The 22,694-nt window shown below is 56.0% G+C and overlaps 2 protein-coding genes across 7 annotated transcripts; both read left to right on the top strand.

Annotated features, from left to right (window-relative positions):
- Positions 1-1,688: 1,688 nt before the first annotated feature.
- On the top strand, positions 1,689-9,671 carry KIRREL2 (kirre like nephrin family adhesion molecule 2). Of its 2 annotated transcripts, XM_008712151.2 has the most exons (16): positions 1,689-2,258; positions 2,464-2,613; positions 3,176-3,325; positions 3,484-3,644; positions 4,010-4,160; positions 4,420-4,525; positions 4,647-4,795; positions 5,104-5,231; positions 5,323-5,455; positions 5,755-5,855; positions 6,000-6,219; positions 6,716-6,820; positions 7,135-7,238; positions 7,583-7,648; positions 8,778-8,816; positions 9,086-9,671. In XM_008712151.2, exons 1-16 carry the CDS (start codon positions 2,207-2,209, stop codon positions 9,329-9,331), a joined length of 2,061 nt encoding a protein of 686 aa, XP_008710373.2. In that variant the 5' UTR covers positions 1,689-2,206; the 3' UTR covers positions 9,332-9,671. The 2 variants fall into 2 exon arrangements, with proteins under 2 accessions (XP_008710373.2, XP_008710366.2); XM_008712144.2 differs by having other exon boundaries at positions 1,705-2,258; positions 8,778-9,214.
- A 1,156-nt stretch (positions 9,672-10,827) lies between these two features.
- Positions 10,828-19,290, top strand: APLP1 (amyloid beta precursor like protein 1). 5 transcript variants are annotated; one of them, XM_040632760.1, is made up of 17 exons: positions 10,831-11,006; positions 11,912-12,055; positions 12,801-12,933; positions 13,154-13,266; positions 13,480-13,613; positions 13,723-13,907; positions 14,372-14,502; positions 14,872-14,946; positions 15,737-15,895; positions 15,974-16,102; positions 17,001-17,100; positions 17,505-17,612; positions 17,857-17,883; positions 18,073-18,143; positions 18,379-18,441; positions 18,573-18,716; positions 18,836-19,290. In XM_040632760.1, the coding sequence occupies exons 1-17, from the start codon at positions 10,860-10,862 to the stop codon at positions 18,932-18,934; spliced, it is 1,962 nt and encodes a 653-aa protein (XP_040488694.1). In that variant the 5' UTR covers positions 10,831-10,859; the 3' UTR covers positions 18,935-19,290. The 5 variants fall into 5 exon arrangements, with proteins under 5 accessions (XP_040488697.1, XP_040488698.1, XP_040488694.1 ...); XM_040632761.1 differs by having other exon boundaries at positions 10,832-11,006; positions 17,860-17,883; XM_040632763.1 differs by lacking the exon at positions 18,379-18,441 and having other exon boundaries at positions 10,828-11,006.
- Positions 19,291-22,694: the final 3,404 nt, after the last annotated feature.

Below are 22,694 nucleotides of genomic sequence, written 5' to 3'. Positions count from 1 at the left end.
GCCTGCCGCTCCCCCTGCTTGTGCACTTGCTCTCTCTATTTCTCTGACAAATAAATAAATGAAAATCTTTAAAAATATATTTTTTCTCAGTCCACATTTGACTACACCTCTTTCTTTTATTTGTGTCTCCATTGCTGAGCCCTCCTGGTTGTCACATCTTTGAATTTTATAACCCTCTCGGCCTGCCCTCCCCACCCCAGCATGCACACACACACTCACAAGGGATAAGCTTCTTCTGCGTGCTTATCTCCTGCAGGAACTGGAACTGCTCATTTCCCCCCCCCCGCCCCCACCCCTACTCCCTTCTCTGGTCCTCCTCCAGGAACAAGATGAGGCATCTGGTCTGAACCCCCACAGCTCCATCCTCGATGTTCCCTCTAGTCTTTCTTCTTCCCTCCCGTTACTGACTCCTCGCCCTCCCCCACATTTCCTCTCCCAACTGCCCCCCACACCTTCTGGGGAATGGGCTGGATGCAGAGTCAATAGGGGCTCTCACCAGATGGTGTCCCTCAGGGCCAGGGTGTAGAGCTGTCAGTTGCTGGGACCTTTAATTAGCACAAACCTTTCACCCTCCACCTTGGCTGTTTTCCTTCTCTGGATGCTCCTGGGACCTCCCACTCTCCCTTTTTCCATGCCTATGGCCCAAGAGAGCCAGGAAGGGGAAGCGATGTCAAGTGTCTGGAAAAACAGCCTTACTAGCTGACTTCCTCCCAAGACTGGCTCCTAGCTCGTCCTCTGTCAGAATCCAGCCACTGGATTCTCCAAACAGAAGCGGGCTCAGGCCCCCAGACCTAGAAGTCTGGTCCCGAGGACCTACCCCTCTCAGCCTCAGGAGTCCAGGTTTGCAGCTGCTTCTCCCCAGGGACCCAGGAGTTCAGGCCTCCACACACCGCCCCCCCCCAACAGGACTTAGGGCAGATGTTCACTGTCTGTGATTTTCACATCCTCCTGGGCCTGTGTGGGGGCGGGAGAGAGTGGTGGTTAATCCACTAACTCTAAGACTTAAGACCAGATTTTCTGACCCGGTCATCCTGTCAACAGAAGTCTGAACGCCCAGTCTTAGAATCCTGGAGTCCAAGCCCCTGCCATTTGGAGACGCAAGTATCTGAGCTCAGGAACAGCAGAGAACCTGAGTGTGGACCCCCAGTCCCTGCAGGCTCAGGAATATCAGACCCCAGGTCCCAGGCCCCCAGGCCCCACTCGGTCGGCTCGGGGTCCCGCCCACCTGCCCGGCCAGCTGCGCAGCGCACCGGCAGGCCTGCAGCGTGGGAACGCCCCAGCTGGGCGGCATACAGCCGTCAGGACAAGCTGCGCGGTTCCCAGCCTCCCTGCCTGGCCCAGCTCGGGCACCGCCGCCTCCCAGCCGTCGCCCGGCAACCACAGTCGAATGGGACAAGGGGCTGAGCCTGGACTGCGGGGTCTCGGGAAAGGAGGGGCTGGGGCCTGGATTCCTAGATACTTGGACGTGCTATGGTTTGCAGCGGTAACAAGGCAGGCAGAGGGATATTTTGAGCTGACATTTTGAGGCGAGAACTGAACCCCCTCCTCTTCTCAGGGGTCCCAGTTGCTCCCAGGCACCCCGGTGTCCTCTCCCTGACCCGCAGGCCCACGGGAGCCCCGGGCCCCGCCTCCCCAAGGCACGGAAACTAGCGAAGCCCGAGGGGCTCCCATTTATAGCTCTGTTTCCACTCTGCGCATTCCCTCCAGGACCTAGGCTGAGCAAGTTTCTTCCACTCTCTTCCCCGCCATGCCCCCCACAAGCCTGGCAGGGTGCAGGTGTACAACCCAGCCGGACGCCCTCCTTCGACCCAGGTGTTCCGGCTCCCAGACCCCAATTTAGGTGGGGCCCCAGCCCGCGGGGAGACCCAGCCCTGCGGTGCCAGCATTCATCCAAGTCTCGGCCGCGGGAGTTTCTCAATGGGAAGGGGCGGGTCTCCCAGGGGGCGGGGCGAGTGGGATCAGGCCCTCCCCGATCTCTCAGAGACCGAGGGCGCGGAAACCGCCTGTGTTTCAGAGTGTTGGAGCCTGCGGCTGGGCCGACTTGGGGAGCTCCAGGCCAGAAACGGGGTGGTTCCTAGCCTGGGGCGAAGAGTCGGGCGCGAAAGGAGCTCCGACCAGGGTGATAAGAGGTGTGCCATTGAGGAAGGAGTTAGCAAGGAAGCCAGTGCAACCCCAAGTCTGCGGGATCTTGGGCGACACATTCAGAATGCTGGTCCCCGCCCTCCTCATCCTCCTCTTCTGCCTCCGAGGACATGCAGGTACCTCGAGGGGCGGGTGAATTTGGGGGAGGATTGTTTGCCAGCTGCCTCTTTACTGGGGTAGATGGAACAGGGTGGGGGTGTGTGTGTGCTCAGACTCCTAGGTCTGCAGGAGAACTCGGGGAGGCTGGACTCCTGGGTCCTGAATGAGGGAGCTAAGCTCATTGCTAAACTCAACCCTGCTCCCCTCACCTGATCCTCCTAGGTCTGTCGCCCCATTTCCTGCAACAACCAGATGACCTGGTGGCACTGCTGGGGGAGGAGGCCCGGCTGCCCTGTGCCCTGGGCGAATACTGGGGGCTGGTTCAGTGGACGAAGGATGGGCTGGCTCTAGGAGGTGAAAGGGACCTGCCAGGTGACACTGTTCTCTCTACCCAGGAAGGGTTGGCTTCAGGTGGAGGTGCTGCAGTTGGGCTGTATATGAAGTTTCTATTTTGATATTTTCAAATTTGGGAAATTGTTGGGCTCAGATAAACACCCGGGAGAACTGAAGTTTTAGCTTCTTCCTTGGGGAGTAGGGGATTTTTATTTGCATTATAAAATATTACATAAACGCAGAAACGCACATAAAACATAAAGGGAAGATTTGCCAAATAGTTCTAAAGTAGACACCCGTGTAACTACTACTCACACCCATTGTCAGCTCCCCAGAACCTTCCTTATTCCTTTCTCCTGTCAGAGCCCTCTGCGCACCCCAGAGGTAGTATCTAATCTGACGTCTATGGTAATTGTTTTCTTGCTTTTTTCTGACCTGTTCACCCACCCCCAAGTTTGCCATACTCTGGACTGGGAGGGGGTTAGAGTCTCTCTGGCCCAGCACCCACTTTTGGGTGTCTTTCTCGTGTGGGATGTCTGGGGAAGGAGTCTGGGGCCAGGAACTCAGAACCATGGTGTGACTGCCTCTTGCTTAACTGCAGGGTGGTCCCGGTACTGGATATCAGGGAATGCAGCCAGTGGCCAGCACGACCTTTACATTAAGCCCGTGGAGCTAGAGGATCAAGCATCATATGAATGTCAGGCTACCCAAGCAGGCCTCCGCTCTCGACCAGCCCAACTGCATGTGCTGGGTGAGGACCCAGCTCACTTGTCCCTGGGAAGCCCAGGGGGACAGCCAGTGCTAGCTGAGTATCAGAATCCAGGGAGCCCAGAGGGGTAGTCAGTGAGAGCTGGGAAGATTGGGGTCTCTGGGCCCAGGATCCAGCTCTGACCCCAATCCACCCCACAGTGCCCCCGGAAGCCCCCCAGGTGCTGGGCGGCCCCTTTGTGTCTCTGGTGGCTGGGGTTCCTGCGAATCTGACCTGTCGGAGCCGTGGGGATGCCCGCCCCACCCCTGAGCTGCTGTGGTTCCGAGATGGGATCCGGCTGGATGGGACCACCTTCTACCAGGTCAGGTCCAAATCCTTATGCATGCCTCGCCCATTGAGGGAAATTTGGGGTCCACTCAGATCACAGGCTTATCCAGAGGAGAGAGGGGCATGGGAGGGAAGAGGTTCAACTGTTGGTACCCTTGGTATGTGATTAAGGGTAAGGACTCCAGAGCCAGACTACCCAGGTTCAAATCCTGGCTCAGCCACTTGCTAGTTGATTGGTCTTGAATTCAAGTTGCTTAACCTCTCGGTCCCTCAGTTTCCTTATCTGTACAATAGGGACAATAATATTCACTTCATAGGGTAATTGTGGAGATTAAATAAAGGCTTAGAAGTGACACTATATAAGGGGTAGATGAAATCATTATTGTTCATAATCTCCAGACCCTGCTGAAGGAAGGAACCACTGGGTCAGTGGAGAGCATCTTATCCTTGACTCCTTCCAGCCATGATGATGGAGCCACCTTGGTCTGTCGGGCCCGGAGCCAGGCCCTGCCGTCGGGGAAGGATACAGCTATTACACTGAGCCTGCAGTGTGAGTGCAGTTGGACAGCGGCCCTTAAGACAGAGGCCCTTGGGGAAAAGGGGGCCTGAGGCTAGACTCCAGGGTATGAGGAAGGAGGAGCTTCTGGACCTGAGCCCTGGTTGAATTGGGACCTGGAGTCCTGGGCTCCTAGCTCAGAAGGAAGAGGAGACTGGGGACCCAGCCTGTGAGAGGCTGGGCATTGGACTCAGGTGCTCCATGGAGGTGTTCCAGGTCCTTGTCCACCGCTGACCATGACACACCTCCACAGATCCCCCAGTGGTGACTCTGTCTGCAGAACCACAGACCGCGCTGGAGGGAGAGAAGGTCACTTTCCTGTGCCAGTCCACAGCCCAACCTCCTGTCACTGGCTATAGGTGAGCGCGAAGGTCACCTCTCCTCAGCCCGGAGCACGGGTTTGGGGAGGACTGCAATTGGGACGTGAGTGGGTGTGCCGGGGGAGCAGGGACAACACGAACAGCCCCACTCCCTCCGCAGGTGGGCAAAGGGAGGCTCCCCGGTGCTCGGGGCCCGCGGGCCGATGTTGGAGGTCGTGGCAGACGCCTCATTCCTGACTGAGCCGGTGTCCTGCGAGGTCAGCAACGCTGTGGGTAGCGCCAACCGCAGCACCGCGCTGGACGTGCAGTGTGAGCCGGGGCGGGGCCCTGGGTGTGGCCAAAGCGGGGCCGACTGTAAAGGGCCAGGGGCTAGAGTGGGGCGTGGTTCCGGTGGAGCCGGAATAGGATGTAGGCCGGGATTGGTTGTGCTGGGTTGGTGCGACGGGGCCGGGGCGGGGCGGGGGCGGGCCGGGGCGTGTGAGCAGAGAGTGTGAGCCGAGTTGCTGTAGACCGCCCGCCTGTATTGGACCCTTGAGGGTGTCGTTTCTGAGTGGCTGATCCCGGGTCAGACGTTGCACCCCTCCCCGGCCATGCGACGCCTCCTCTCTCTCCTCCAGTCGGGCCAGTTCTGCAGGCAAGGCCAGAGCCCTTGTCAGTAGACGTAGGGGAAGACGCTTCCTTCAGCTGTGCCTGGCGCGGGAACCCGCTCCCACGGGTAACTTGGTCCCGCAGCGGGGACGCGCAGGTGAGACCCGATCTGGGGCCTGTGGCCGTGGGTGGCGGTGGACGGGGCTTCCTCTCAAGGTCCTGCCTCTGACGCCCCTACCCTATCCCAGGTGCTGGCCTCCGGCCCCACGCTGCGTCTTCCGTCGGTGGGGCCCGAGGATGCAGGCGACTACGTGTGCAGGGCTGAGCCGGGGCTCTCGGGCCTGGGGGGCGGCGCTGCGGAGGCTAGGTTGACTGTGAACGGTGAGAAAGCGGCGCTCCCTAGAAGACCGGGCGGAGCGGGACTGGGAGCCGGCAGAGCGGGCGAGCTCGAAACGGGAGTGGGCGTGGCCTTGAGAAGGCAGGCTTTGTAGACCGCGGGGCGGGGGGGTAGGAGCCGGACTTAGCGAAGGGGAGCCTCTGAGAGGTTCGGAGTTTATTGAGGGGCGTGGCCTGCTTGATTGGCTTTAGTGCAGAGGGCCAAGACCTGGCCCCGGCTTGTTGAGAATTGGAGTTTCCGAGGGCAGGACCTCTATCTGACTGGTCCACAATCTCCAAACCAGCTCCCCCGATTGTGACCGCCCTGCATTCTGCGCCCGCCTTCTTGAGGGGCCCCGCCCGCCTCCAATGTCTAGTCTTCGCATCCCCAGCCCCAGATGCCGTGGTAAGGAAATGTCCCCGCTGTAATGGCCCAGCCGTGATCCCTGACCTCCCACCCCGACCTCCAAAACTGCAATGACAGACACCCTGTCCCTCCTTCCCACCCCTTCCAATCTCCTTAATGACTTTCCTTTTTTTGTGCCCCCAGGTCTGGTCTTGGGATGAGGGCTTTCTGGCGGCAGGGTCGCAGGGTCGGTTCCTGGTGGAGACATTCCCAGCCCCAGAGGGCCGCGGGGGACAGGGCTCAGCCCTGATCTCTGTGCTACACATTTCGGGGACCCAGGAGTCCGACTTTAGCCGGGGTTTCAACTGCAGTGCCAGGAACCGGTTGGGTGAGGCAGGCACCCAGGTCAGCCTGGGCCGTAGAGGTGAGATCCTGGGCCTAAAGACTCCAGATCTGAGGATCCCAAACCCCCAAAACGCCACAATCTCTAAACCAAGGACCTACAAATGCAACAGCCTCAAACCTTGAAAGCCTCAAAACTACAAGTCCCTTGAATCCTGAGACCCCCAAAACAGTAAATTCCTTTAAATATGTAAATATGTAATTCTAAACTGAGAGACCCCCTTACACTTAGGGGCCCCAAAGAAAGGAAGCTCCAAATATGGGGAATTGCAAAGTTTAAAAACGCTCAAACTCTAGGACCCCCTCAAGCCAGGGAGTTTAAACTTGCGGAACCCTTAATTCAAGAGCCCTTAAACCTGAAGGACCCCAATCTAGGGACTACAAACTTGGGTATCCTCAAACTTGGTGACCTTTTGAACGCAGAGACTCCAACCTAAGCAAGCCCTGAATCCCTGTTCCCCAGTTCCTCCTGGGCCTCATACTTGGCCTCCTCAGAACACTCCCTCTCCTCCCTGTAGATTTGCTGCCCACTGTGCGGATTGTGGCTGGAGTGGCTGCTGCAGCCATGACTCTTCTTATGGTCATTATTGGGGTGACCCTCTGCTGCTGGCACCATGGCAAAGGTCAGTGACTGAGCCCTGCCTCAGTTCCAACCCCTAATCCTCCCTCCCCCGGCCCCACTGACTGACCTGGCCTTGACCTGGACTTGACCTGGCCCCAGTCCCACCTCTCTGGTCTTGGCTCACCTTCAGGCCCTGATTCCTCCCTCAAGCCCTATGTCCATCTTCTCAGGGTCACGCTCCTTACCCTCCCAGGTTCTTGTTGTTTCCCAGACTCCTGACCCAACCCAGTCCTCTTTCTTCCTGCTCATTGGTCTCCACAAACTGTGACCCTGCCCCATCCCTTATCTCTACTGCCGCACTGTCTCTGGCTGCAGCCTCTTTCTCCAAGCAAAAGAACCTGGTGCAAATCCCAGGCAGCAGTGAGGGCTCCAGTTCTCAAGGCCCCGAGGAGGAGGAGACAGGCAGCGGCGAGGACCGGGTAGGATGCCAGGGTCCCCAGACCCAACTCTGCCTCTAGAACAATTAGTGACTGGTCCCAACTGTTCTCCCAGTCCCAAGTGGGCCCCCCAACTCAAAGAGGGTCTGAGTCCCAACAAGTGACCCCAGGCTCAAATGTCCCCCAAGTCCAAATATGCCCCTGACCCAGTTATCCCCTAGAACAAATATGTCTCCAGGGCCCTTTTTCTTGAGTCCACACCCCAGCTCCAGGGGCTCTTGGTCCCTCCTGCCCAGTCTCTACTGTCTAGCTAAGGGTTGTCAGGGTCTGGCACTGGGCCAGGAGGACCCTCTGAGCACTCCCTCTCACTACGCACCCTACCCCAGGGCCCCATCGTGCACAAGGAACACAGTGACCTGGTTCTGGATGAGGAGGGGGCTCTGGAAAGCAAGGTGAGTATTGGAAAGGGAGGGGTTCCCTTCACTGAGTCTCCAGCTCTCTCCCTACTTGGTCCACTCCTTTTTTACTCTGTTGCCCCCAGCCCTGGGACCTAGCCCCCTTCACCCGCTCTTCCTGCCTCCGAGCTACTTCACTCACCTCTACAGCCTGTTGGCACACCTGCTGATTACACCCACAAATCTGTCCAGCCTTGGCCTCCCTCTTGAGCTTTCCCATCACAGGCCCACCTCAGGCCTCCTGGATGCCTCTGCCAGGCCCCTTCCACCTACCAGGTCCCACACTGGCCTCACATCTCCCCTGCCCCTCCTTTGGGATCCCCTCTTTTGAGCTCCACTGACCTCAGTCCCCAGTCCAGAGCCCTTCTCTGTCTCCTCTGTACATAGCACATGCCACTCTATTGGCCTGAAACACTACTTTCTTTCCCATACCTACCTAATTCTGTCCTATATTCCTCTGGTCTTGACTCAAACATTTCTTGTTCTAGAAAGCCCATGCTTCCCTCATCACAGCCCTGATGATACTGTGTTCCGCCTGTCACAACCAGGACCACTCTGTCCTGGCTTCCTGTCCCAGCCCTGAAATCCTGCTTGTGCTTCCCCATCAAGCCTTATCCCTCTGCCTGTCCTTTCCCCATCACTACCCTGACGCCTCTGGACTCTGGGGATTTGCCATGTCCTCTTTGGCCTGGGATCTCCTTGAAGGCAGGGGACCCCAGTCTCTCCCCATGAGAGTCACCTCCAGCAACAGCATAAGGCATGACACAGAATCAGAGCTTTGGGGCTGGGGGCAGATGAATGAATAACTTGGTCTCAATCTCTCTGTTCCCCGCTGCATCTCCTTCCACACCACCAGGACTTAGCAGGCCTATATCTCTCTGTTGCTGCCTTTCTCTGCCCATTTCCTTCTGTCCCTTTGTCTCTTGTCACTGTTTTTCTGTCCCACTTGGTCTTCCTATCAGTCTATATGTCTATCTCTGTCTCTGGGTCTCTGCTTGCTCCTGTTTCTGTCTTTCTGTCTCTCTCTAGGTCTTGCTTTAAGTGTGTCTCTCCATTAGGGACCCTAACCTCCCTCCCCCTGCTTTATATACTCACATAACTTAACAAATCCCATTTGTCCCCTCAGGATCCAACCAATGGTTACTACAAGGTCCGAGGAGTCAGTGTGAGCCTGAGCCTTGGTGAAGGCCCTGGAGGAGGCCTCTTTCTGCCGCCCCCCTCCCCCCTTGGACCTCCAGGGACTCCTACCTTCTATGATTTCAACTCACACCTAGGCATGGTCCCCCCCTGCAGACTGTATAGAGCTCGGGCAGGTTATCTCACCACACCCCACCCTCGAGCTTTTACCAGCTACAGCAAACCTACATCCGTTGGACCCCCAGATCTGGCCCCCAGGACTCCACCCTTCCCATATGCTGCCTTCCCCATACCTAGCCACCCACGTCTCCAGACTCATGTATGACACCTCTCCAAGTGAAGAGTCCTGGAATCTTCAACTTGCCACAATGGATTGTCCTGATTTTTGAGGAACCAGAACAAGTTGGTGACCTTCCTCCTCCAAAACTGAACATTGATGGGAGAGAAAGATCATTACAATTGTCTGGATCACTGGTGTACAGTCAAGTCAGCCAAAGGGGTTGCCCCAAGTGGGAGCAAAGTGGTCACTATTCCCCTGTGTAAAAGGGATTCAAGATGGCAGATGGGCTCTTTGTAGAGGGATGGAGACAGGGGGTGTGATAGGAGTTAGGGGCAGGGGTGGAAGTTATTTCCAGACATTGAAAGAAGAGATTTCAAAATGACCACCTGTGTTGATAAGACAGGCAACATAGGACAGATTTAGATGGAAGCCAGGCCAGGCCCTGTCCTGGTTCTCCCTGACGGGCACTTTGCTTGGCCAATGAAAGTGCAGCCAAGATGGTCGCTCACTCTCTGGGAACCTAAGATGGCACTATCTTGATTCCACCCAATTTCCTTAAAGGCCCTGGAAGAATTGAATCCAAGGAGTGAGGACAGGGTGAGAACTGTCATGAGAAGAGGGGAGTAGGGTGGGGTGGGTGGGGGTGGAATCTGGGGATGAGAATATTTATGTTTAATAAAAAAAAGGTTGAGAAGTGAATGTGTCTTGGGGATTCTCCTAGCATTGTTACCCTCCACAAGGAAGGGGTCCATTGAATCTGCCCCAAGGCCCTTCCTCTACCCTAGGCAATGAAGTGGCTGTAGGAACAAAACCATGAGCCACCTCCCAATCCTTTGCTACCCATTTAGCACTCCAGGCTCTTTTGATATACATGTACACGTACACGCACAGATGCACATACATGACAGGGCTGCTCCATTTGGCTTGGGGAAGACAGAATTCTAGTTATTTGAGGAGACAAAGCAGTGAGCCCTGAAGAGGAGGTGGGGAGGGGGAGGCTCGGGGTGTGAGAATAGAAATGCCATGGTCCTCAAAGCAAGGATGGGTTGAGACCCTTGTCCTGGAGTGCTGGGCACCTGGCTCAGGTCATTCTTAAAGAAAGGTCCTGGGGGCTTTGGTTTATGAATCCTTGAGCTAGGAATTAGAGGTCCAGACACCTGGGATCCTTGGAAAGCAGAACAGAAGGCAGAACTCCCTGAGTCTTAGGGAAAAAGGGCAGGGGCTTAGTCTCTGGTCTTGAAAATAAAGGTGCCTGCAGCCCAGACTCCTGGGTCTGAGTGAGAAGGGGACTGGGTCTCAACTGCTGTGTCCTTGATTAGGGAAATTTCCGAGGCCTGTATTCCTGGGACCTCAAGAGAGGAATTTGCTGGGGGGAGAGGTCTCCAATGCTGGCATGTTCGGAAGAGAAGGCTGATTTGCGAGTGTCCGGGTGTGAGGGAAGAGAAAGCTGGGGGTGAGGGTCCCGAGGAAAGGCTCAAAACGGCGGAGCCTATGACCCAGACTCCTGGCTAGGCCCTTGCATGAGGTGGGACTCCCGGAATCTCTAGGAGGCGGGGGCCTGGCGCTGGCTCCCACCCGGGGTTCCAGAGCTGCTCCACTTTGCGCAGAGCCGCCACGCTATTGTCCTGGCTGGGAAGGCGGGGCCGGCGTGGGGCGGGGCTGGCGGCGCCGGCGCAGCCCGCGGGCGGCGGGAGGAGGAGGCGGCGGCGGCGGTGGCGCTGGGAGCTCCTGTCACCGCTGGGGCCGGGCCTGGCGGGAGTGCAGGGGACGTGAGGGCGCGAGGGACGGGACATGGGGCCCACCAGCCCCGCCGCTCGCGGTCTGGGCCGCCGCCGGGGCCCGCCGCCGCTGCCGCTGTTGCTGCCGCTATTGCTGCTCCTTCTGCGCGCGCAGCTCGCCGTCGGGAGCCTGGCCGGTGGGAGCCCCGGCGCGGCCGAGGTGAGGCCCGGCCGGGTCCTGGGGGATGGGGGAAGGGGCGGGACCGGGCCTTGGACCCGGACGCGGACACGTCCAGGGCAGAAAGCGCAGTCTTTCCAGCCAAGTGGCCAGCCCCCATACGCCCCTAACGGCACTAGGCATTCATGAACCTTGGAGTTCAGGCCCCAGCATCCCCATCTTCTGTCCTCCCAGCCGCCTCGCGCCCCTAGCTTAGGACCTGGCTGTTCCAGAGCCTCTGATCCCCAAAGTCTAGCCCCCTCAGACCCTCTTGACCTAGGTGACTCAGCCCCAACCCCTTCCCACCTGAACATGGGACCCACCAGACAGTAAGACACCTGGATCCAAGAATGTTGGCCCCTTGCATCCTCTGGACCCATTTGAGGGCCCCCTCAGCCTCCCAGAACCCAGGAGTCTAGGTCTTCAGCCACCAGCCCCCGACCTGGGATGTTGCTCTCCAGCCCTCAAAGGATTGGTGTCCAGGCCTGCAGGGCCCTGAAGCCAGGCCTTGTCGTCTTTGCACTGGAGAGTGGGACCCTGAGCTAGGGATGGAGGGAGGAGGGGCCAGAACGCCTGGGTTCTGGCCTCCTCCCCCGCGATTCCGTTTTAACCCCTTCGGGCTCCAGTGCGGCTGCGCCGGGGTGGGGGCGGAGCCTGTCTCCGGGGCGACAAAGCCGCGAGACTCCCGGGGGACCCGGGTCGCCATAGCAACGGGAGAGCTGGGGCGCCCCCGCCCTGTGGGAGCTGTTTCCCGGGGAACGGTACCTCTTAGGAGGCGGGTGCGCGATGCTTTGTGGAGGGGGCTGGTGCTGGGGGTCCGAACCCCTCGGTCCTAAGGAGCAAAGATTCAGGGGACCCACGTGCCAGCTTCCCGGGGCCCTCTCTGACCCCTCCGACCCGACCCTCAGGCCCCGGGGTCGGCCCAGGTTGCTGGACTGTGCGGGCACCTAACCCTTCACCGGGACCTGCGCACCGGCCGCTGGGAACCAGACCCACAGCGCTCGCGACGCTGTCTCCGGGACCCGCAACGCGTGCTGGAATACTGCAGACAGGTGGGCGGGACCTACTGGGAGGGGCGTGGTCAGCGGGAAAGTGGTTCGGAGACTAGGCCGCGTCGCCCAAAAGAAGCTAGTGGTACAAAAGGCATGGTCCAGGGAGAATGAAGGCTCTAGGTAGGCAGGGAAAGCTAGGGGGCGTGGCCAAGGAAGAGGCGAATTTAGGATAGGGCAGGACCTGTTTTTGAGAAACTAGGTCAGGAAAGGAGAACCGTGCAAAGAGGGCCAGCTAAGGACGGTAACCAGTGAAGAGACGGAGCTTAGCAATCTGTGGTGGGCTCCTTAAAGATAGGGGTATAGGTGGGCGTGGCCAGAGGAGAGGCGGGGCTAAGAAAAAAGACCTTTTGGACCTGCAAGGTAGGAAAAGGGGTGGAGCCCAATGGGAGTAGAAAGCTACGAGGCGTGGCTACGAAAAGGCAGTTCTAATACAAAAAGAAGGGATGCTTCCTGAGAAGCCAAACAGAGGAAGAGGTGAGGCTTAAAGGAGGGCCAAACCTATTGGGGGAGGGGACAGAGGTGACCAGGAGAGAGGTGGGTTTTGGGGTGGTTGGCGGGGCTTCCGAGGGAGAGCTACTGGGGGTGTGGGTAGGGGGCCTGCTGGCTTAGATATCTTAAGACCGATTCTGTGGAGAAGCAGAGCCTAGGGAGATCACTAGAGCCTTGAAAAGGGACATGGCCAGTGGAGAAGCTCGGCTGGCAGGGGTGAGGCTGTGGGTTGATCGCCCCTACCCGGTGCCCCCAGATGTACCCGGAGCTGCAGATTGCGCGTGTGGAACAGGCGACACAGGCCATCCCCATGGAGCGCTGGTGCGGGGGTGCCCGAGGTGGCCGTTGTGCCCACCCCCACCACCAGGTTGTGCCTTTCCGCTGCCTGCGTGAGTCACAGGCTGGGGCAGGGTATTAGAAGTGGGGGGTCTCCCAGGGGTGAGATTCTGGGCCCTGGGCTCAGGTTCACATTGGAGATCTGGACGTCTGGTGCCAGAGTGGGGCAGAGAAACCTCTGAGGATAAAATGCCTGGATTCTGAGGAGGGTGGAGCTAGTGTCTGTGGGAAGGTCTCACTGTGGTGCCCCCCCCCCCCCCCCCCGTTCCCCAGCAGGTGAATTTGTGAGCGAAGCCCTGCTGGTGCCTGAAGGCTGCCGGTTCTTGCATCAGGAGCGCATGGACCAGTGTGAGAGTTCCACGCGGAGGCATCAGGAAGCACAGGAGGTCAGGACTCTGGCCCATCCATCCTCACCCCCTAGAACCCAGGAGTCCAGTCCCCTCCAGAACCTGAGTCTGGGCCTCAGCCCCCTCTTCCCACTGGGACAGAATCAGGAATCCAGGCTACAGCCCCATCAGTCCTCAAGACCTAGGCATCCAAGCTCCCCTCTACCCTCTCCTAACCCACAATCCTGGCATCTGGGCCTACTCTTCCCACAGGCCTGCAGTTCCCAGGGCCTCATCCTGCATGGCTCGGGCATGCTTTTGCCCTGTGGCACAGATCGGTTCCGAGGTGTGGAGTATGTGTGCTGCCCCCCTCCGGTGACCCCTGATCCGTCTGGGACAGCAGTTGGGTGAGTGGGAGGGGACCCTCCATGCCCATCACAAGGCTCCTGAGGCAGGAAATGGAAGCCTGGGGGCGGGGTTCAGATTCTCATTGCCTTGAGTCTTCTGTTCCCTCAGAGACCCCTCCACCCGGTCCTGGCCCCTAGGGGGCAGAGTAGAGGGGGGTGAGGATGAGGAAGAAGAGGAATCCTTCCTACAGCCAGTAGACGATTATTTCGTGGAGCCCCCAAGGGCTGAAGAGGAAGAAGAGGAGGAAAGAATTCTACCCTCAAGCTCCCATAGCCCTGCAGCGGTCAGCAAAGGTGAGACAGTCTCTGGACCCTTAGTTCCCTCTACCCTGGAGGAAGGATGCTTTAAGGGAGCCTTGGTGTAGGGGCATCTTTAGGAGGGACCTGTTGGGGAGAGACCCAACTGGGGGGGGGGGAATGGAAGGGATGGGAGTAACTTTGGATAAAGAAGAGGTGGAAGAGCTGTCCTGTGAAGACTGCAAAGGATGGGGTTGGTTTGGGGGTACCTGGAGGTGGAGGAGCCCTCTGGTTGTTCCTAAGGGTTATTTTGGGGAAGCTGAAGGATGGTATAATGGGTTCCTAACCTTTGCAAGAACAGGCCCAGTTCAGAACCAGATCTCTCATGATGCCCCACAGCAGCTTATGGTTATGTGGACACATGGTGGCCTCCAGTGTGCTCTAGGAAATGCAGTTCTCCAGGAAGGGAAGGTGACCTGGAGATGGGCTTCAGGCTGATTCCCTGGTTCCTGGCCTTGCAGTGACCACCACCCCAAGGCCCACAGATGGTGTGGATGTGTACTTTGGCATGCCTGGAGAAATCAGCGAGCATGAGGGGTTCCTGCGGGCCAAGATGGACCTGGAGGAACGTAGGATGCGCCAGATTAATGAGGTGATGATCCTGGGAGCCCCAGGATTTCCCACAACACAGAACTCCCTAAATAAACACAGGCACACATTGAGGCTGCCTCCAAGGACTCCCCAAGCCCCCAGCAACCCCTGGACCTCAACACCACCTCTAGGATGATCAGGGGTCCCTGACCTACCTAGAATCCCACTGAGATGCCACCGAGATTCTAGGGAAACTCTGGGACACTGTATTCTTCTACTTTAAAATCCTTCAGAGCCTTAACCTCTTGTGAACCCAAGAGCCAGTGGGACCTAAGGGATCTGGAGCCTCCGAAGTCTTGAAGAGGGATTGGGGGACTCACTGGGTAGAGCAGGGTAGATTCCAGGATCCTGAAGCTCCCCTTGATACTAGGTGATGCGTGAATGGGCCATGGCAGACAACCAGTCCAAGAACCTGCCGAAGGCTGACAGACAGGCCCTGAATGAGGTAGGACGCCCTCTAGCCTGTCTGACTCTCACGCATCCACTACCCGGGACACACCTGGTCTCGGCCTGGTTCCCACCTCACTCAGTTCCACCCCTTCCTAGTGATATCGGTCTCTCCTGGCCCCACCCCTCTCGGCCTATGTCTGACCTGACATTTCTCTCCTCCTCAGACTGGCCATGTTTTGTCTACTCTTAACTTGATCCTTACCTCTGAGGGCCAGCTCTGTGGTCGTCCCCAGCTGAGCCCCTGCAGATGCAGCCCGCCCCCGGCCTTCTCAGGCCCCTCCCCCTGACTCTGGTCCCACCCCTCTGCTCTCACTTTTACTCAGTCCCTCCTCACTAGGCCCAGCCCCGTGACTCACCTGTCACCTTTAAGCCTCGCTCAGGTTAGCCCATTCCCTGACTCCTGCTCCACTCCTCTCATCCGGTTCAGGCACAGACCATCTCCAGTTGGCCCCGCCCAGGCCTAGAGCCTTACCTGTCCTATAACACTTGGAAAGTATTTCCCCTAAATACAAGCCAGCTCAGTTCCTAGATTGTTCCAACCCAGTACAGTTTACCTCCTCAGGTCAGCTCCCAGTTGGCCTGGTCCTGCCTGCACTCTGCCTGACCTTGTATCCCCACCCCTTCCAGCCAGTGACCTGTGATCTACTCCCACCCTAGGGTTGATTCTACCCATGCCTAGACCCACAGCACCCTCCCCACCCCCAACTTGGCTCTAGAGCCCTGCCTTTCCAGACTGCCTTTGACTCGGACTTTCACCCATCTTCACCCTTCCTGGCCTTCACCAGCACTTCCAGTCCATTCTGCAGACCCTGGAGGAGCAGGTGTCTGGTGAGCGACAGCGCCTGGTGGAGACCCACGCCACCCGAGTCATCGCCCTTATCAACGACCAGCGCCGGGCTGCCTTGGAAGGTTTCCTGGCGGCACTGCAGGGGGATCCGCCTCAGGTGTGGGAGCTGCGGGGGCAGAGGGCAGAGGGTGAGAAGGTCTGGGGCAGGCCCAGGCAGCCTTCGTCCCTTCCCCAGGCGGAGCGCGTCCTGCTGGCACTACGGCGTTACCTGCGGGCCGAGCAGAAGGAGCAAAGGCACACGCTGAGGCATTTCCAGCACGTGGCTGCTGTGGACCCTGAGAAGGCCCAGCAGATGCGCTTCCAGGTGCTCACATCCCTATCACTCCAGCTCCCGAATACCCCGTTCTCCCTCCGACCCCTGTGTCTGGGACCCCATCCCTTAGACGCTCTTTCTGTCCCTTGGACGCCCTTCCTGTCCCTGGCAACCCCCCACCTCTGTGCCTTAGGACCCTTTCCAGCCCCTTGGATCCCTACTCCCTGACCCTGAAACACTGCCCTCACCCCCCACCCCTCCACCACCACCCCTGTGCCTTTGACCCCCTTCTTGTCCCTTGGATTCCTACTTCCTTTCCCAGAATCCCTCTCTTGGGCCTTATACCCTGTACCTGTCCTTCCGCTCTCCTTTCTCCCTAACCCCCTTGTTTTCCATGCAGCCCTTGCTCTGTGCCCCCAGATCCTAATTCCTATTTCTTGGATGTTCTCTCCCTGTCTCTCACTACCCCATTCTACGCTTTTGAACTCCAAGTCTTGCCCTTGAACATCATTTCTATAGGACCCTCTAATCCCACTTCCTTTTCTGTAACCCCTGAAACCTCACTTTCTTTTCCTCAGACCCTACTTTCTGCTCCTCCTACTCACTCTCGTCCGCTTCCTGTCGTCTATGCCATATTCCCTGTATCCTGTACTTGTATTGTCTCTTGCGCACTTTTCCCAGTGACTACTCCTTTCCCTTCCGCCTTACTTCCTTTTCCAAGCCCCTCACTTCCTGTCTGCTGTACACCTTTTTCTTTTCCTTTTATTCTGCTTCTCCTCCTCCAGTTTTCTTCCTCCTGTGGCCCAATTTTTGGCCTTTGTACCGTACTTCCTGTCCATTGTATATGCTACTTTTCTTTGGGCCTGTTGACCTTCCTGATTCACCCTTCCTCAGTTTCCTGATCTCTCCTTGATGCCCCGTTCATCCTTCATGCTTACCTCCCCCACAGGTGCAGACCCACCTTCAAGTCATTGAAGAAAGAATGAATCAGAGCCTGGGGCTGCTTGACCAGAACCCCCGCCTGGCTCAGGAGCTGCGGCCCCAGATCCGTGAGTGCCTGTGACCCCTGGTTCCCGTTCCAGGGCTTCTTAAGGCAGGGCCCCACCTTCCGTTGGTTAAAGCAGGTGACAAACCCAGTCCAGATTCAAAGGAAGGGGCCCCCATGAGAGAACGAACACCAGAAAGCGTGACCTACCGCAGCCCCCAGATCTGTTGTGACTTCCTCCCGGATATCCCACACGTGAGCCTGCTCTTTAAAGAAGCCGTTCTCTTGAAACTTCAACCTTCATCCTCCCTGCCAAGGGGCGTCTCCATCTAGCTCCCCACTTTCCCAGATCACACTTACGGCTACGCCAGATCATGCTACTATTAGGATGCCATTTATTCACCCAGTTTTGTTTTGTGGCATCCCTACGCTCACGATCTCGACCCCCTTTCTGCCTGTTCCCCTCAGAGGAGCTCCTCCACTCTGAGCACCTGGGTCCCAATGAATTGGAAGCCCCCGCCCCCAGGGGCAGCAGTGAAGACAAGGGTGGGCTGCAGCCTCTGGATTCCAAGGACGGTAAGTTAACCCAAATATAGATAGCCCAGACTTTGGGGGACAGGCACCCAACCTCAAGTCTAGTCCCCTAAAGTCTGAGGGTATCTTAGCCACAACAGTGAGTGGGAGAGGATAGAAACGGATGTCCAAGGTTGTGGAGGCCTCTGTAGGCCTTGGGCCCTTGGGAGGGTGTGTCTCCACCCTTTCCTCGATGATGCCCTCCTTTCTTCACTATTCCACCTGTCTTGCCTCCTCTGCCTGCCAGCAGACACCCCCATGGCCCTTCCAAAAGGTGAGTATCTCCCAGAATAGACCCCAGCCACCAAATCCCTCTAGTCCCTAAGCCCAGAATGGAAAAGAGTCCATGCGTGGGGAGCACCAGACCTGCTGGGGTAGAGTCCGGTGCCCCTTCTGACCACCTTCTCAGGCAGGGGTAGCACCGTTCTTGACTCTCAGGAGTAAGATAGGACTTGGGGGTTAGGGTCCACAGAACAAGATGCTGCATCCCCTGGGAAGGAGAAGATGTCCCCGCTGGAGCAGTATGAGCGAAAGGTAAGTTAGACCTGTAGGTGCCTGAGGGTGGATGGGAGAGGGGTCCTGGACTCCAAGGTCTGAAGGAGGAGGGTGTCAGGGGTTTGGATTCCTTGGCCTGAGGGAAGAAGGGATTGAGGACATGGACTTTGGGGTCCTAGGGAAGAAGAAGGCTGGGGGACGCCCTGTCGGGGCCCAGGGGAGGAGGAGGCTGGGGCCCAGACTCCTGAGTCCCTGACACCTCCTGCTCCCCCAGGTGAATGTGTCTGTTCCAAGGGGTTTTCCTTTCCACTCATCGGAGATTCAGAGAGATGAGCTGGTAAGAGGAGGACTATTCTGGGTACCTAGGGGGAGAGGTCAGAAGTCAGTAGCTAGGCTGTGACTCCCAAAGCCACACAGGGCCTTGGTGAGCCTCAAAGATGTCCCCTGCCCCATGTCCTCTCCGCACAGGCACCAGCCGGGACAGGTGTGTCCCGAGAGGCCGTGTCTGGGCTGCTGATCATGGGAGCAGGTGGGGGCTCCCTGATCGTCCTCTCCCTACTGCTCTTGCGCAGGAAGAAGCCCTATGGGGCTATCAGCCATGGAGTGGTGGAGGTGAGAGACAAACACATGGGATGGGGGGGGGGGGGTGTTCCAGAGCCTGGGCACAGAGGAACTGTGAGATCTGCGGTCAGGTCCCTATGCCCCTCTGTTCCTCCCGGCCCGTACTGCAGGTGGACCCCATGCTGACCCTGGAGGAGCAGCAGCTGCGTGAACTGCAGCGTCATGGCTATGAGAACCCCACCTACCGCTTCCTGGAGGAACGACCCTGAACCAGCCCCTTTCACCCTCTTTGGCTGAGCCCAGACCTTCCCTCTACCTAGAGCCCCAGAACCCCAGCTCCCAGCCTGGGGGGCGGGGTCTTGAAAATGTTCATTTCACACTCTTTGTGAGGGGGCTGGAAATTCTTATTTCCCCTTTCCAATTCCAAATTCCATTCCCAAGAAATCCCCAGGTACTCCCAGCTGCCTCCCTGTTTGGGACTTCCTCACCTTAATTTATTTTATAAGTTAATTTATTGTTCCTTAAGGTGATCACCACCTTGGTCCCAGTGTCTGTTGTTTCCTAGAATTCACCCTCCCGTGTGCTCTCCACTAACAACCCAATAAAATCCTGTTCCCCACCATGCCATCGTGCGTCTCTGTGGGGAAATCAGCGTGTACTCATAGCTCTGGACGCCGGTGTGGATCCCTGCCCAGGCCTCCTTCACCTCTTCAAACAGTATGAAGGATTTTTAAATCCGGGCGGAGATTGTACGAAGGGCCAGAATTGGCTTGCATGTGGCCGGGCCCAAAGGCTGGATAGACTCCCCTTGCCCACTCAGGAGCTTTCCGTGCTGCTGAACGGTTCATTACTTCAAGACCTCTGTTTGCTGAATCCCGGGACAGACTGCAAGGAAGCTGTGTTCTGGCAGCTTCACCCTCACACTCAATCACACACAGCATCCACCCCCACCTGCGATCCTAAAGAGGGACTGAGAATCTTGAACCCCTCTTCCCATTCACATGTTTGTTTTTTTAAGATTTTATTTATTTATTTGACAGAGAGAGACACAGCCAGCGAGAGAGGGAACACAAGCAGGGGGAGTGGGAGAGAAAGAAGCAGGCTCCCAGCAGAGAAGGGAGCCCAATGCAGGGCTCGATCCCAGGACCCTGGGATCACACTCTGGGCCAAAGGCAGACGCTTAGCGCCTGAGCCACCCAGGCGCCCCTCACAGGTTTTCATCCCTTCTTTGGGAGGCAACAGGAATCCCCCGATGTGTGGAAATTCCAGTTACGTGTCCCAGAGAGGGGAATGTGATGTCTGCAAATGCCTACTGGAATTTAAATCTTCATGCACCCCATCTTGTGACGTTGGGGTTAGCCCTCTGCAGATGCTGTTACCTGTCCCAAGAGGGTTGTTATGGAAACTAAAAAGGTTAATAGTTGTGGAGATGTTAGAAGTATGCCTGCTACTCCACAAGTATTTGTTAAATAAATTTTAGAACATTATGACAGCAAATACTCTTAAGGCACTCACCCTGTGCCAGAGCTTTTTACATATATTGACACACTTAATCATTACTTCTATCCCATGAAGGAGGTACTGTGACTATTCCCATTTATAGGTTAAGAAATGGAGATAAGTTACATCACATGTCCTTGGTCACCATCTAGGAATGGTCAGAGCTAGGGATTTAACCCAGGCAACCTGGCTCCAGTCTCCATACTCAGTCATTTTGCTAACCTGCTGTCTAGTAATTCGAGGCTGTCCCATATTCTGTTCAGGCTGTGCATTGCAAAATTCCAAGTGATATACCATTCACGTTCTAGACACTGTAGATTTGCATTTTTACCACAACTTCCCAGCAGGTGGCAGTAATATGTCATGTTTTAATGTCAGCTTAGTACACAATTTTCTGACAGATGGACTAGGGAGGAAGCACCTAGAGTTAGATATTCTTCTGAAGAGCCTATGAGCTCAGAGTGTCTCTTCATAATATATACATGTAAATACAAGTCATGTATTTTAAATATAGACGTGGTAGGCATTGGGAGGAAGATGCCTACATGAGGCAAGTTGGATACAATGCCACAGCTTCTTGGGAGAATCCAGTTTCCAACATCCTTCTGATACCGGTTATACCTGTAGTTGTACTGAGACAACCCCAGCAGAAATCTATGACGAGCACCACGGATAGGGGAAAATGCTGCCTTTGGGTTTTCACAGTCAAGGGCAATCAACAGGCTAACAATGAATAAGGAGCTCCAGGCGGGAGGGACAGGAAGTGAAAGGCCATTTTGTTCACTATGCTCAGGGTGTGATTCCTTAATAATATTTACCTATTAATGGCGATACTTAGGGTAATTAATTTTAAAACGCTTATAGTTGAAATTCCAGCAGGGGATTGCTATTGTTCATCTGATGCTCTTGTGCCGCTAAGCTGCCTTCTTTTCCCAGTGAAAACAATTTGTTAATTTTTCTTTTAATAATAGTTTCTTAGAGACATTCTATCATTCTGTCATTTTAATATGTGTGTGCATGTGTTTGTTGATACATGTTGGGATATACATCTTATATGTCAAAAGACGCTGAACTGCCATCAATGTTAAGAAATAGCCTTATGGGGGCGCCTGGGTGGCACAGCGGTTAAGCCCGCCTCTTCCTCTCCCACTCCCCTGCTTGTGTTCCCTCTCTCGCTGGCTATCTCTATCTCTGTCGAATAAATAAATAAATTAATTAATTAAAAAATTAAAAAAAAAAGAAATAGCCTTATGGGGGCACCTGGGTGGCTCAGTCCTTTGAGCATCCAACTCTGGATTTTGGCTCAGGATGTGATCATGAGTCCTGGGATCGAGGCCCACACTGGGCTCCACACTCAGCATGGAGTCTGCTCGTCCCTCTCCCTCCCCCTCTGCCGCACCCCTCACTCACACTCTAAGATAGATGATACATACATACATACATACATAAAATAGATGATAGATAAAATATAGATAGATGATGATAGATGATAGATAGATGATAGAAAGATGATAAAATACCTTTGTACCACAAAGGAAAAAATACAGAAATTAAATTATGCCACAATATGACTGTAAGATGAATTCCGGTCAAGTTCTTAGAATCTATGGAATAACATTCCTATGGATTCTTCTCGGGTCAGCTGCGACTATGTGCATACACAGAAAGAGATACACCCTGGTTCAGGGCTGCTCTTGCGGGAGACTAACACAGGTGGCTCCCGAAACTCCACCTCCCAATATTCAAGCCCTGGTGTGGAGCTCCCTCCCCGAGTTCTGGGCTTGGCCATGTGAATGACTCTGGCCAATGCGATGTCAACAAGCACGGTGCAAACGAGCACTTGTTCTCTTACAACACTTCTTGGAACCACCCTGTGAAGAGACTCACCCACCTTCCTGGAGGGACCACATGAGGAAAGAGCTGCTTGGCCCATTCCCACTGGTTCCACCCATCCCGGCTGAGCTATCAGACTGTGCGTGAAGTTGTCCGGCCCAATCAGGCCTCTAGCTGACTGCTGCCACGAGTGACCAAAGCAGGACAGTCCAGTCGAGCCCAGACCAGACTGTAGGATCATGAGCAAATAGTGATGGTTGTTTCAAGCCTTAACTTTTGGGGTGGAGACACGGGCACATGCCCTGAAGTATGCTTGGTTTGTTGTCCTTGAGAGGCTCTGAGCAGTGGGGGGCTAAGTCAGTGGGCTTTCAGCAGGGCTGTTTTGGTGATAAGATTGGGATGAAATCCAGAGCAGAGGCTGTGGGGCAGTTATGAGAAAGGGGCATTGTGGAGGTCTTCTATCTTAGTTTGGGTCTCTCCAGAAGCAGGATTTGAGGACAATCTATTGGTAGGGGAGGTGGGAAAGGACACAGAAAAGGGAAAGCATCAGGAAAGGGAATGTCATCAAGCTAGAACTGTGTGGGGGAACTGGAGTTTGATTCTGGTGGGGAATTCTGAGAGCCTGTGTAGAACACACACTTCTACACTATCCTCATACAGAGGTGAGGGACCTGGAGTCTTTCTAGACCATCTCCC

This window comes from Ursus maritimus, unplaced genomic scaffold (genome assembly GCF_017311325.1).
Source record: "Ursus maritimus isolate PB19 unplaced genomic scaffold, ASM1731132v1 scaffold_19, whole genome shotgun sequence".
In the NCBI taxonomy this organism is placed as follows: Eukaryota; Metazoa; Chordata; class Mammalia; order Carnivora; family Ursidae; genus Ursus; species Ursus maritimus.
This window is presented reverse-complemented; position numbering and strand designations above follow the sequence as displayed.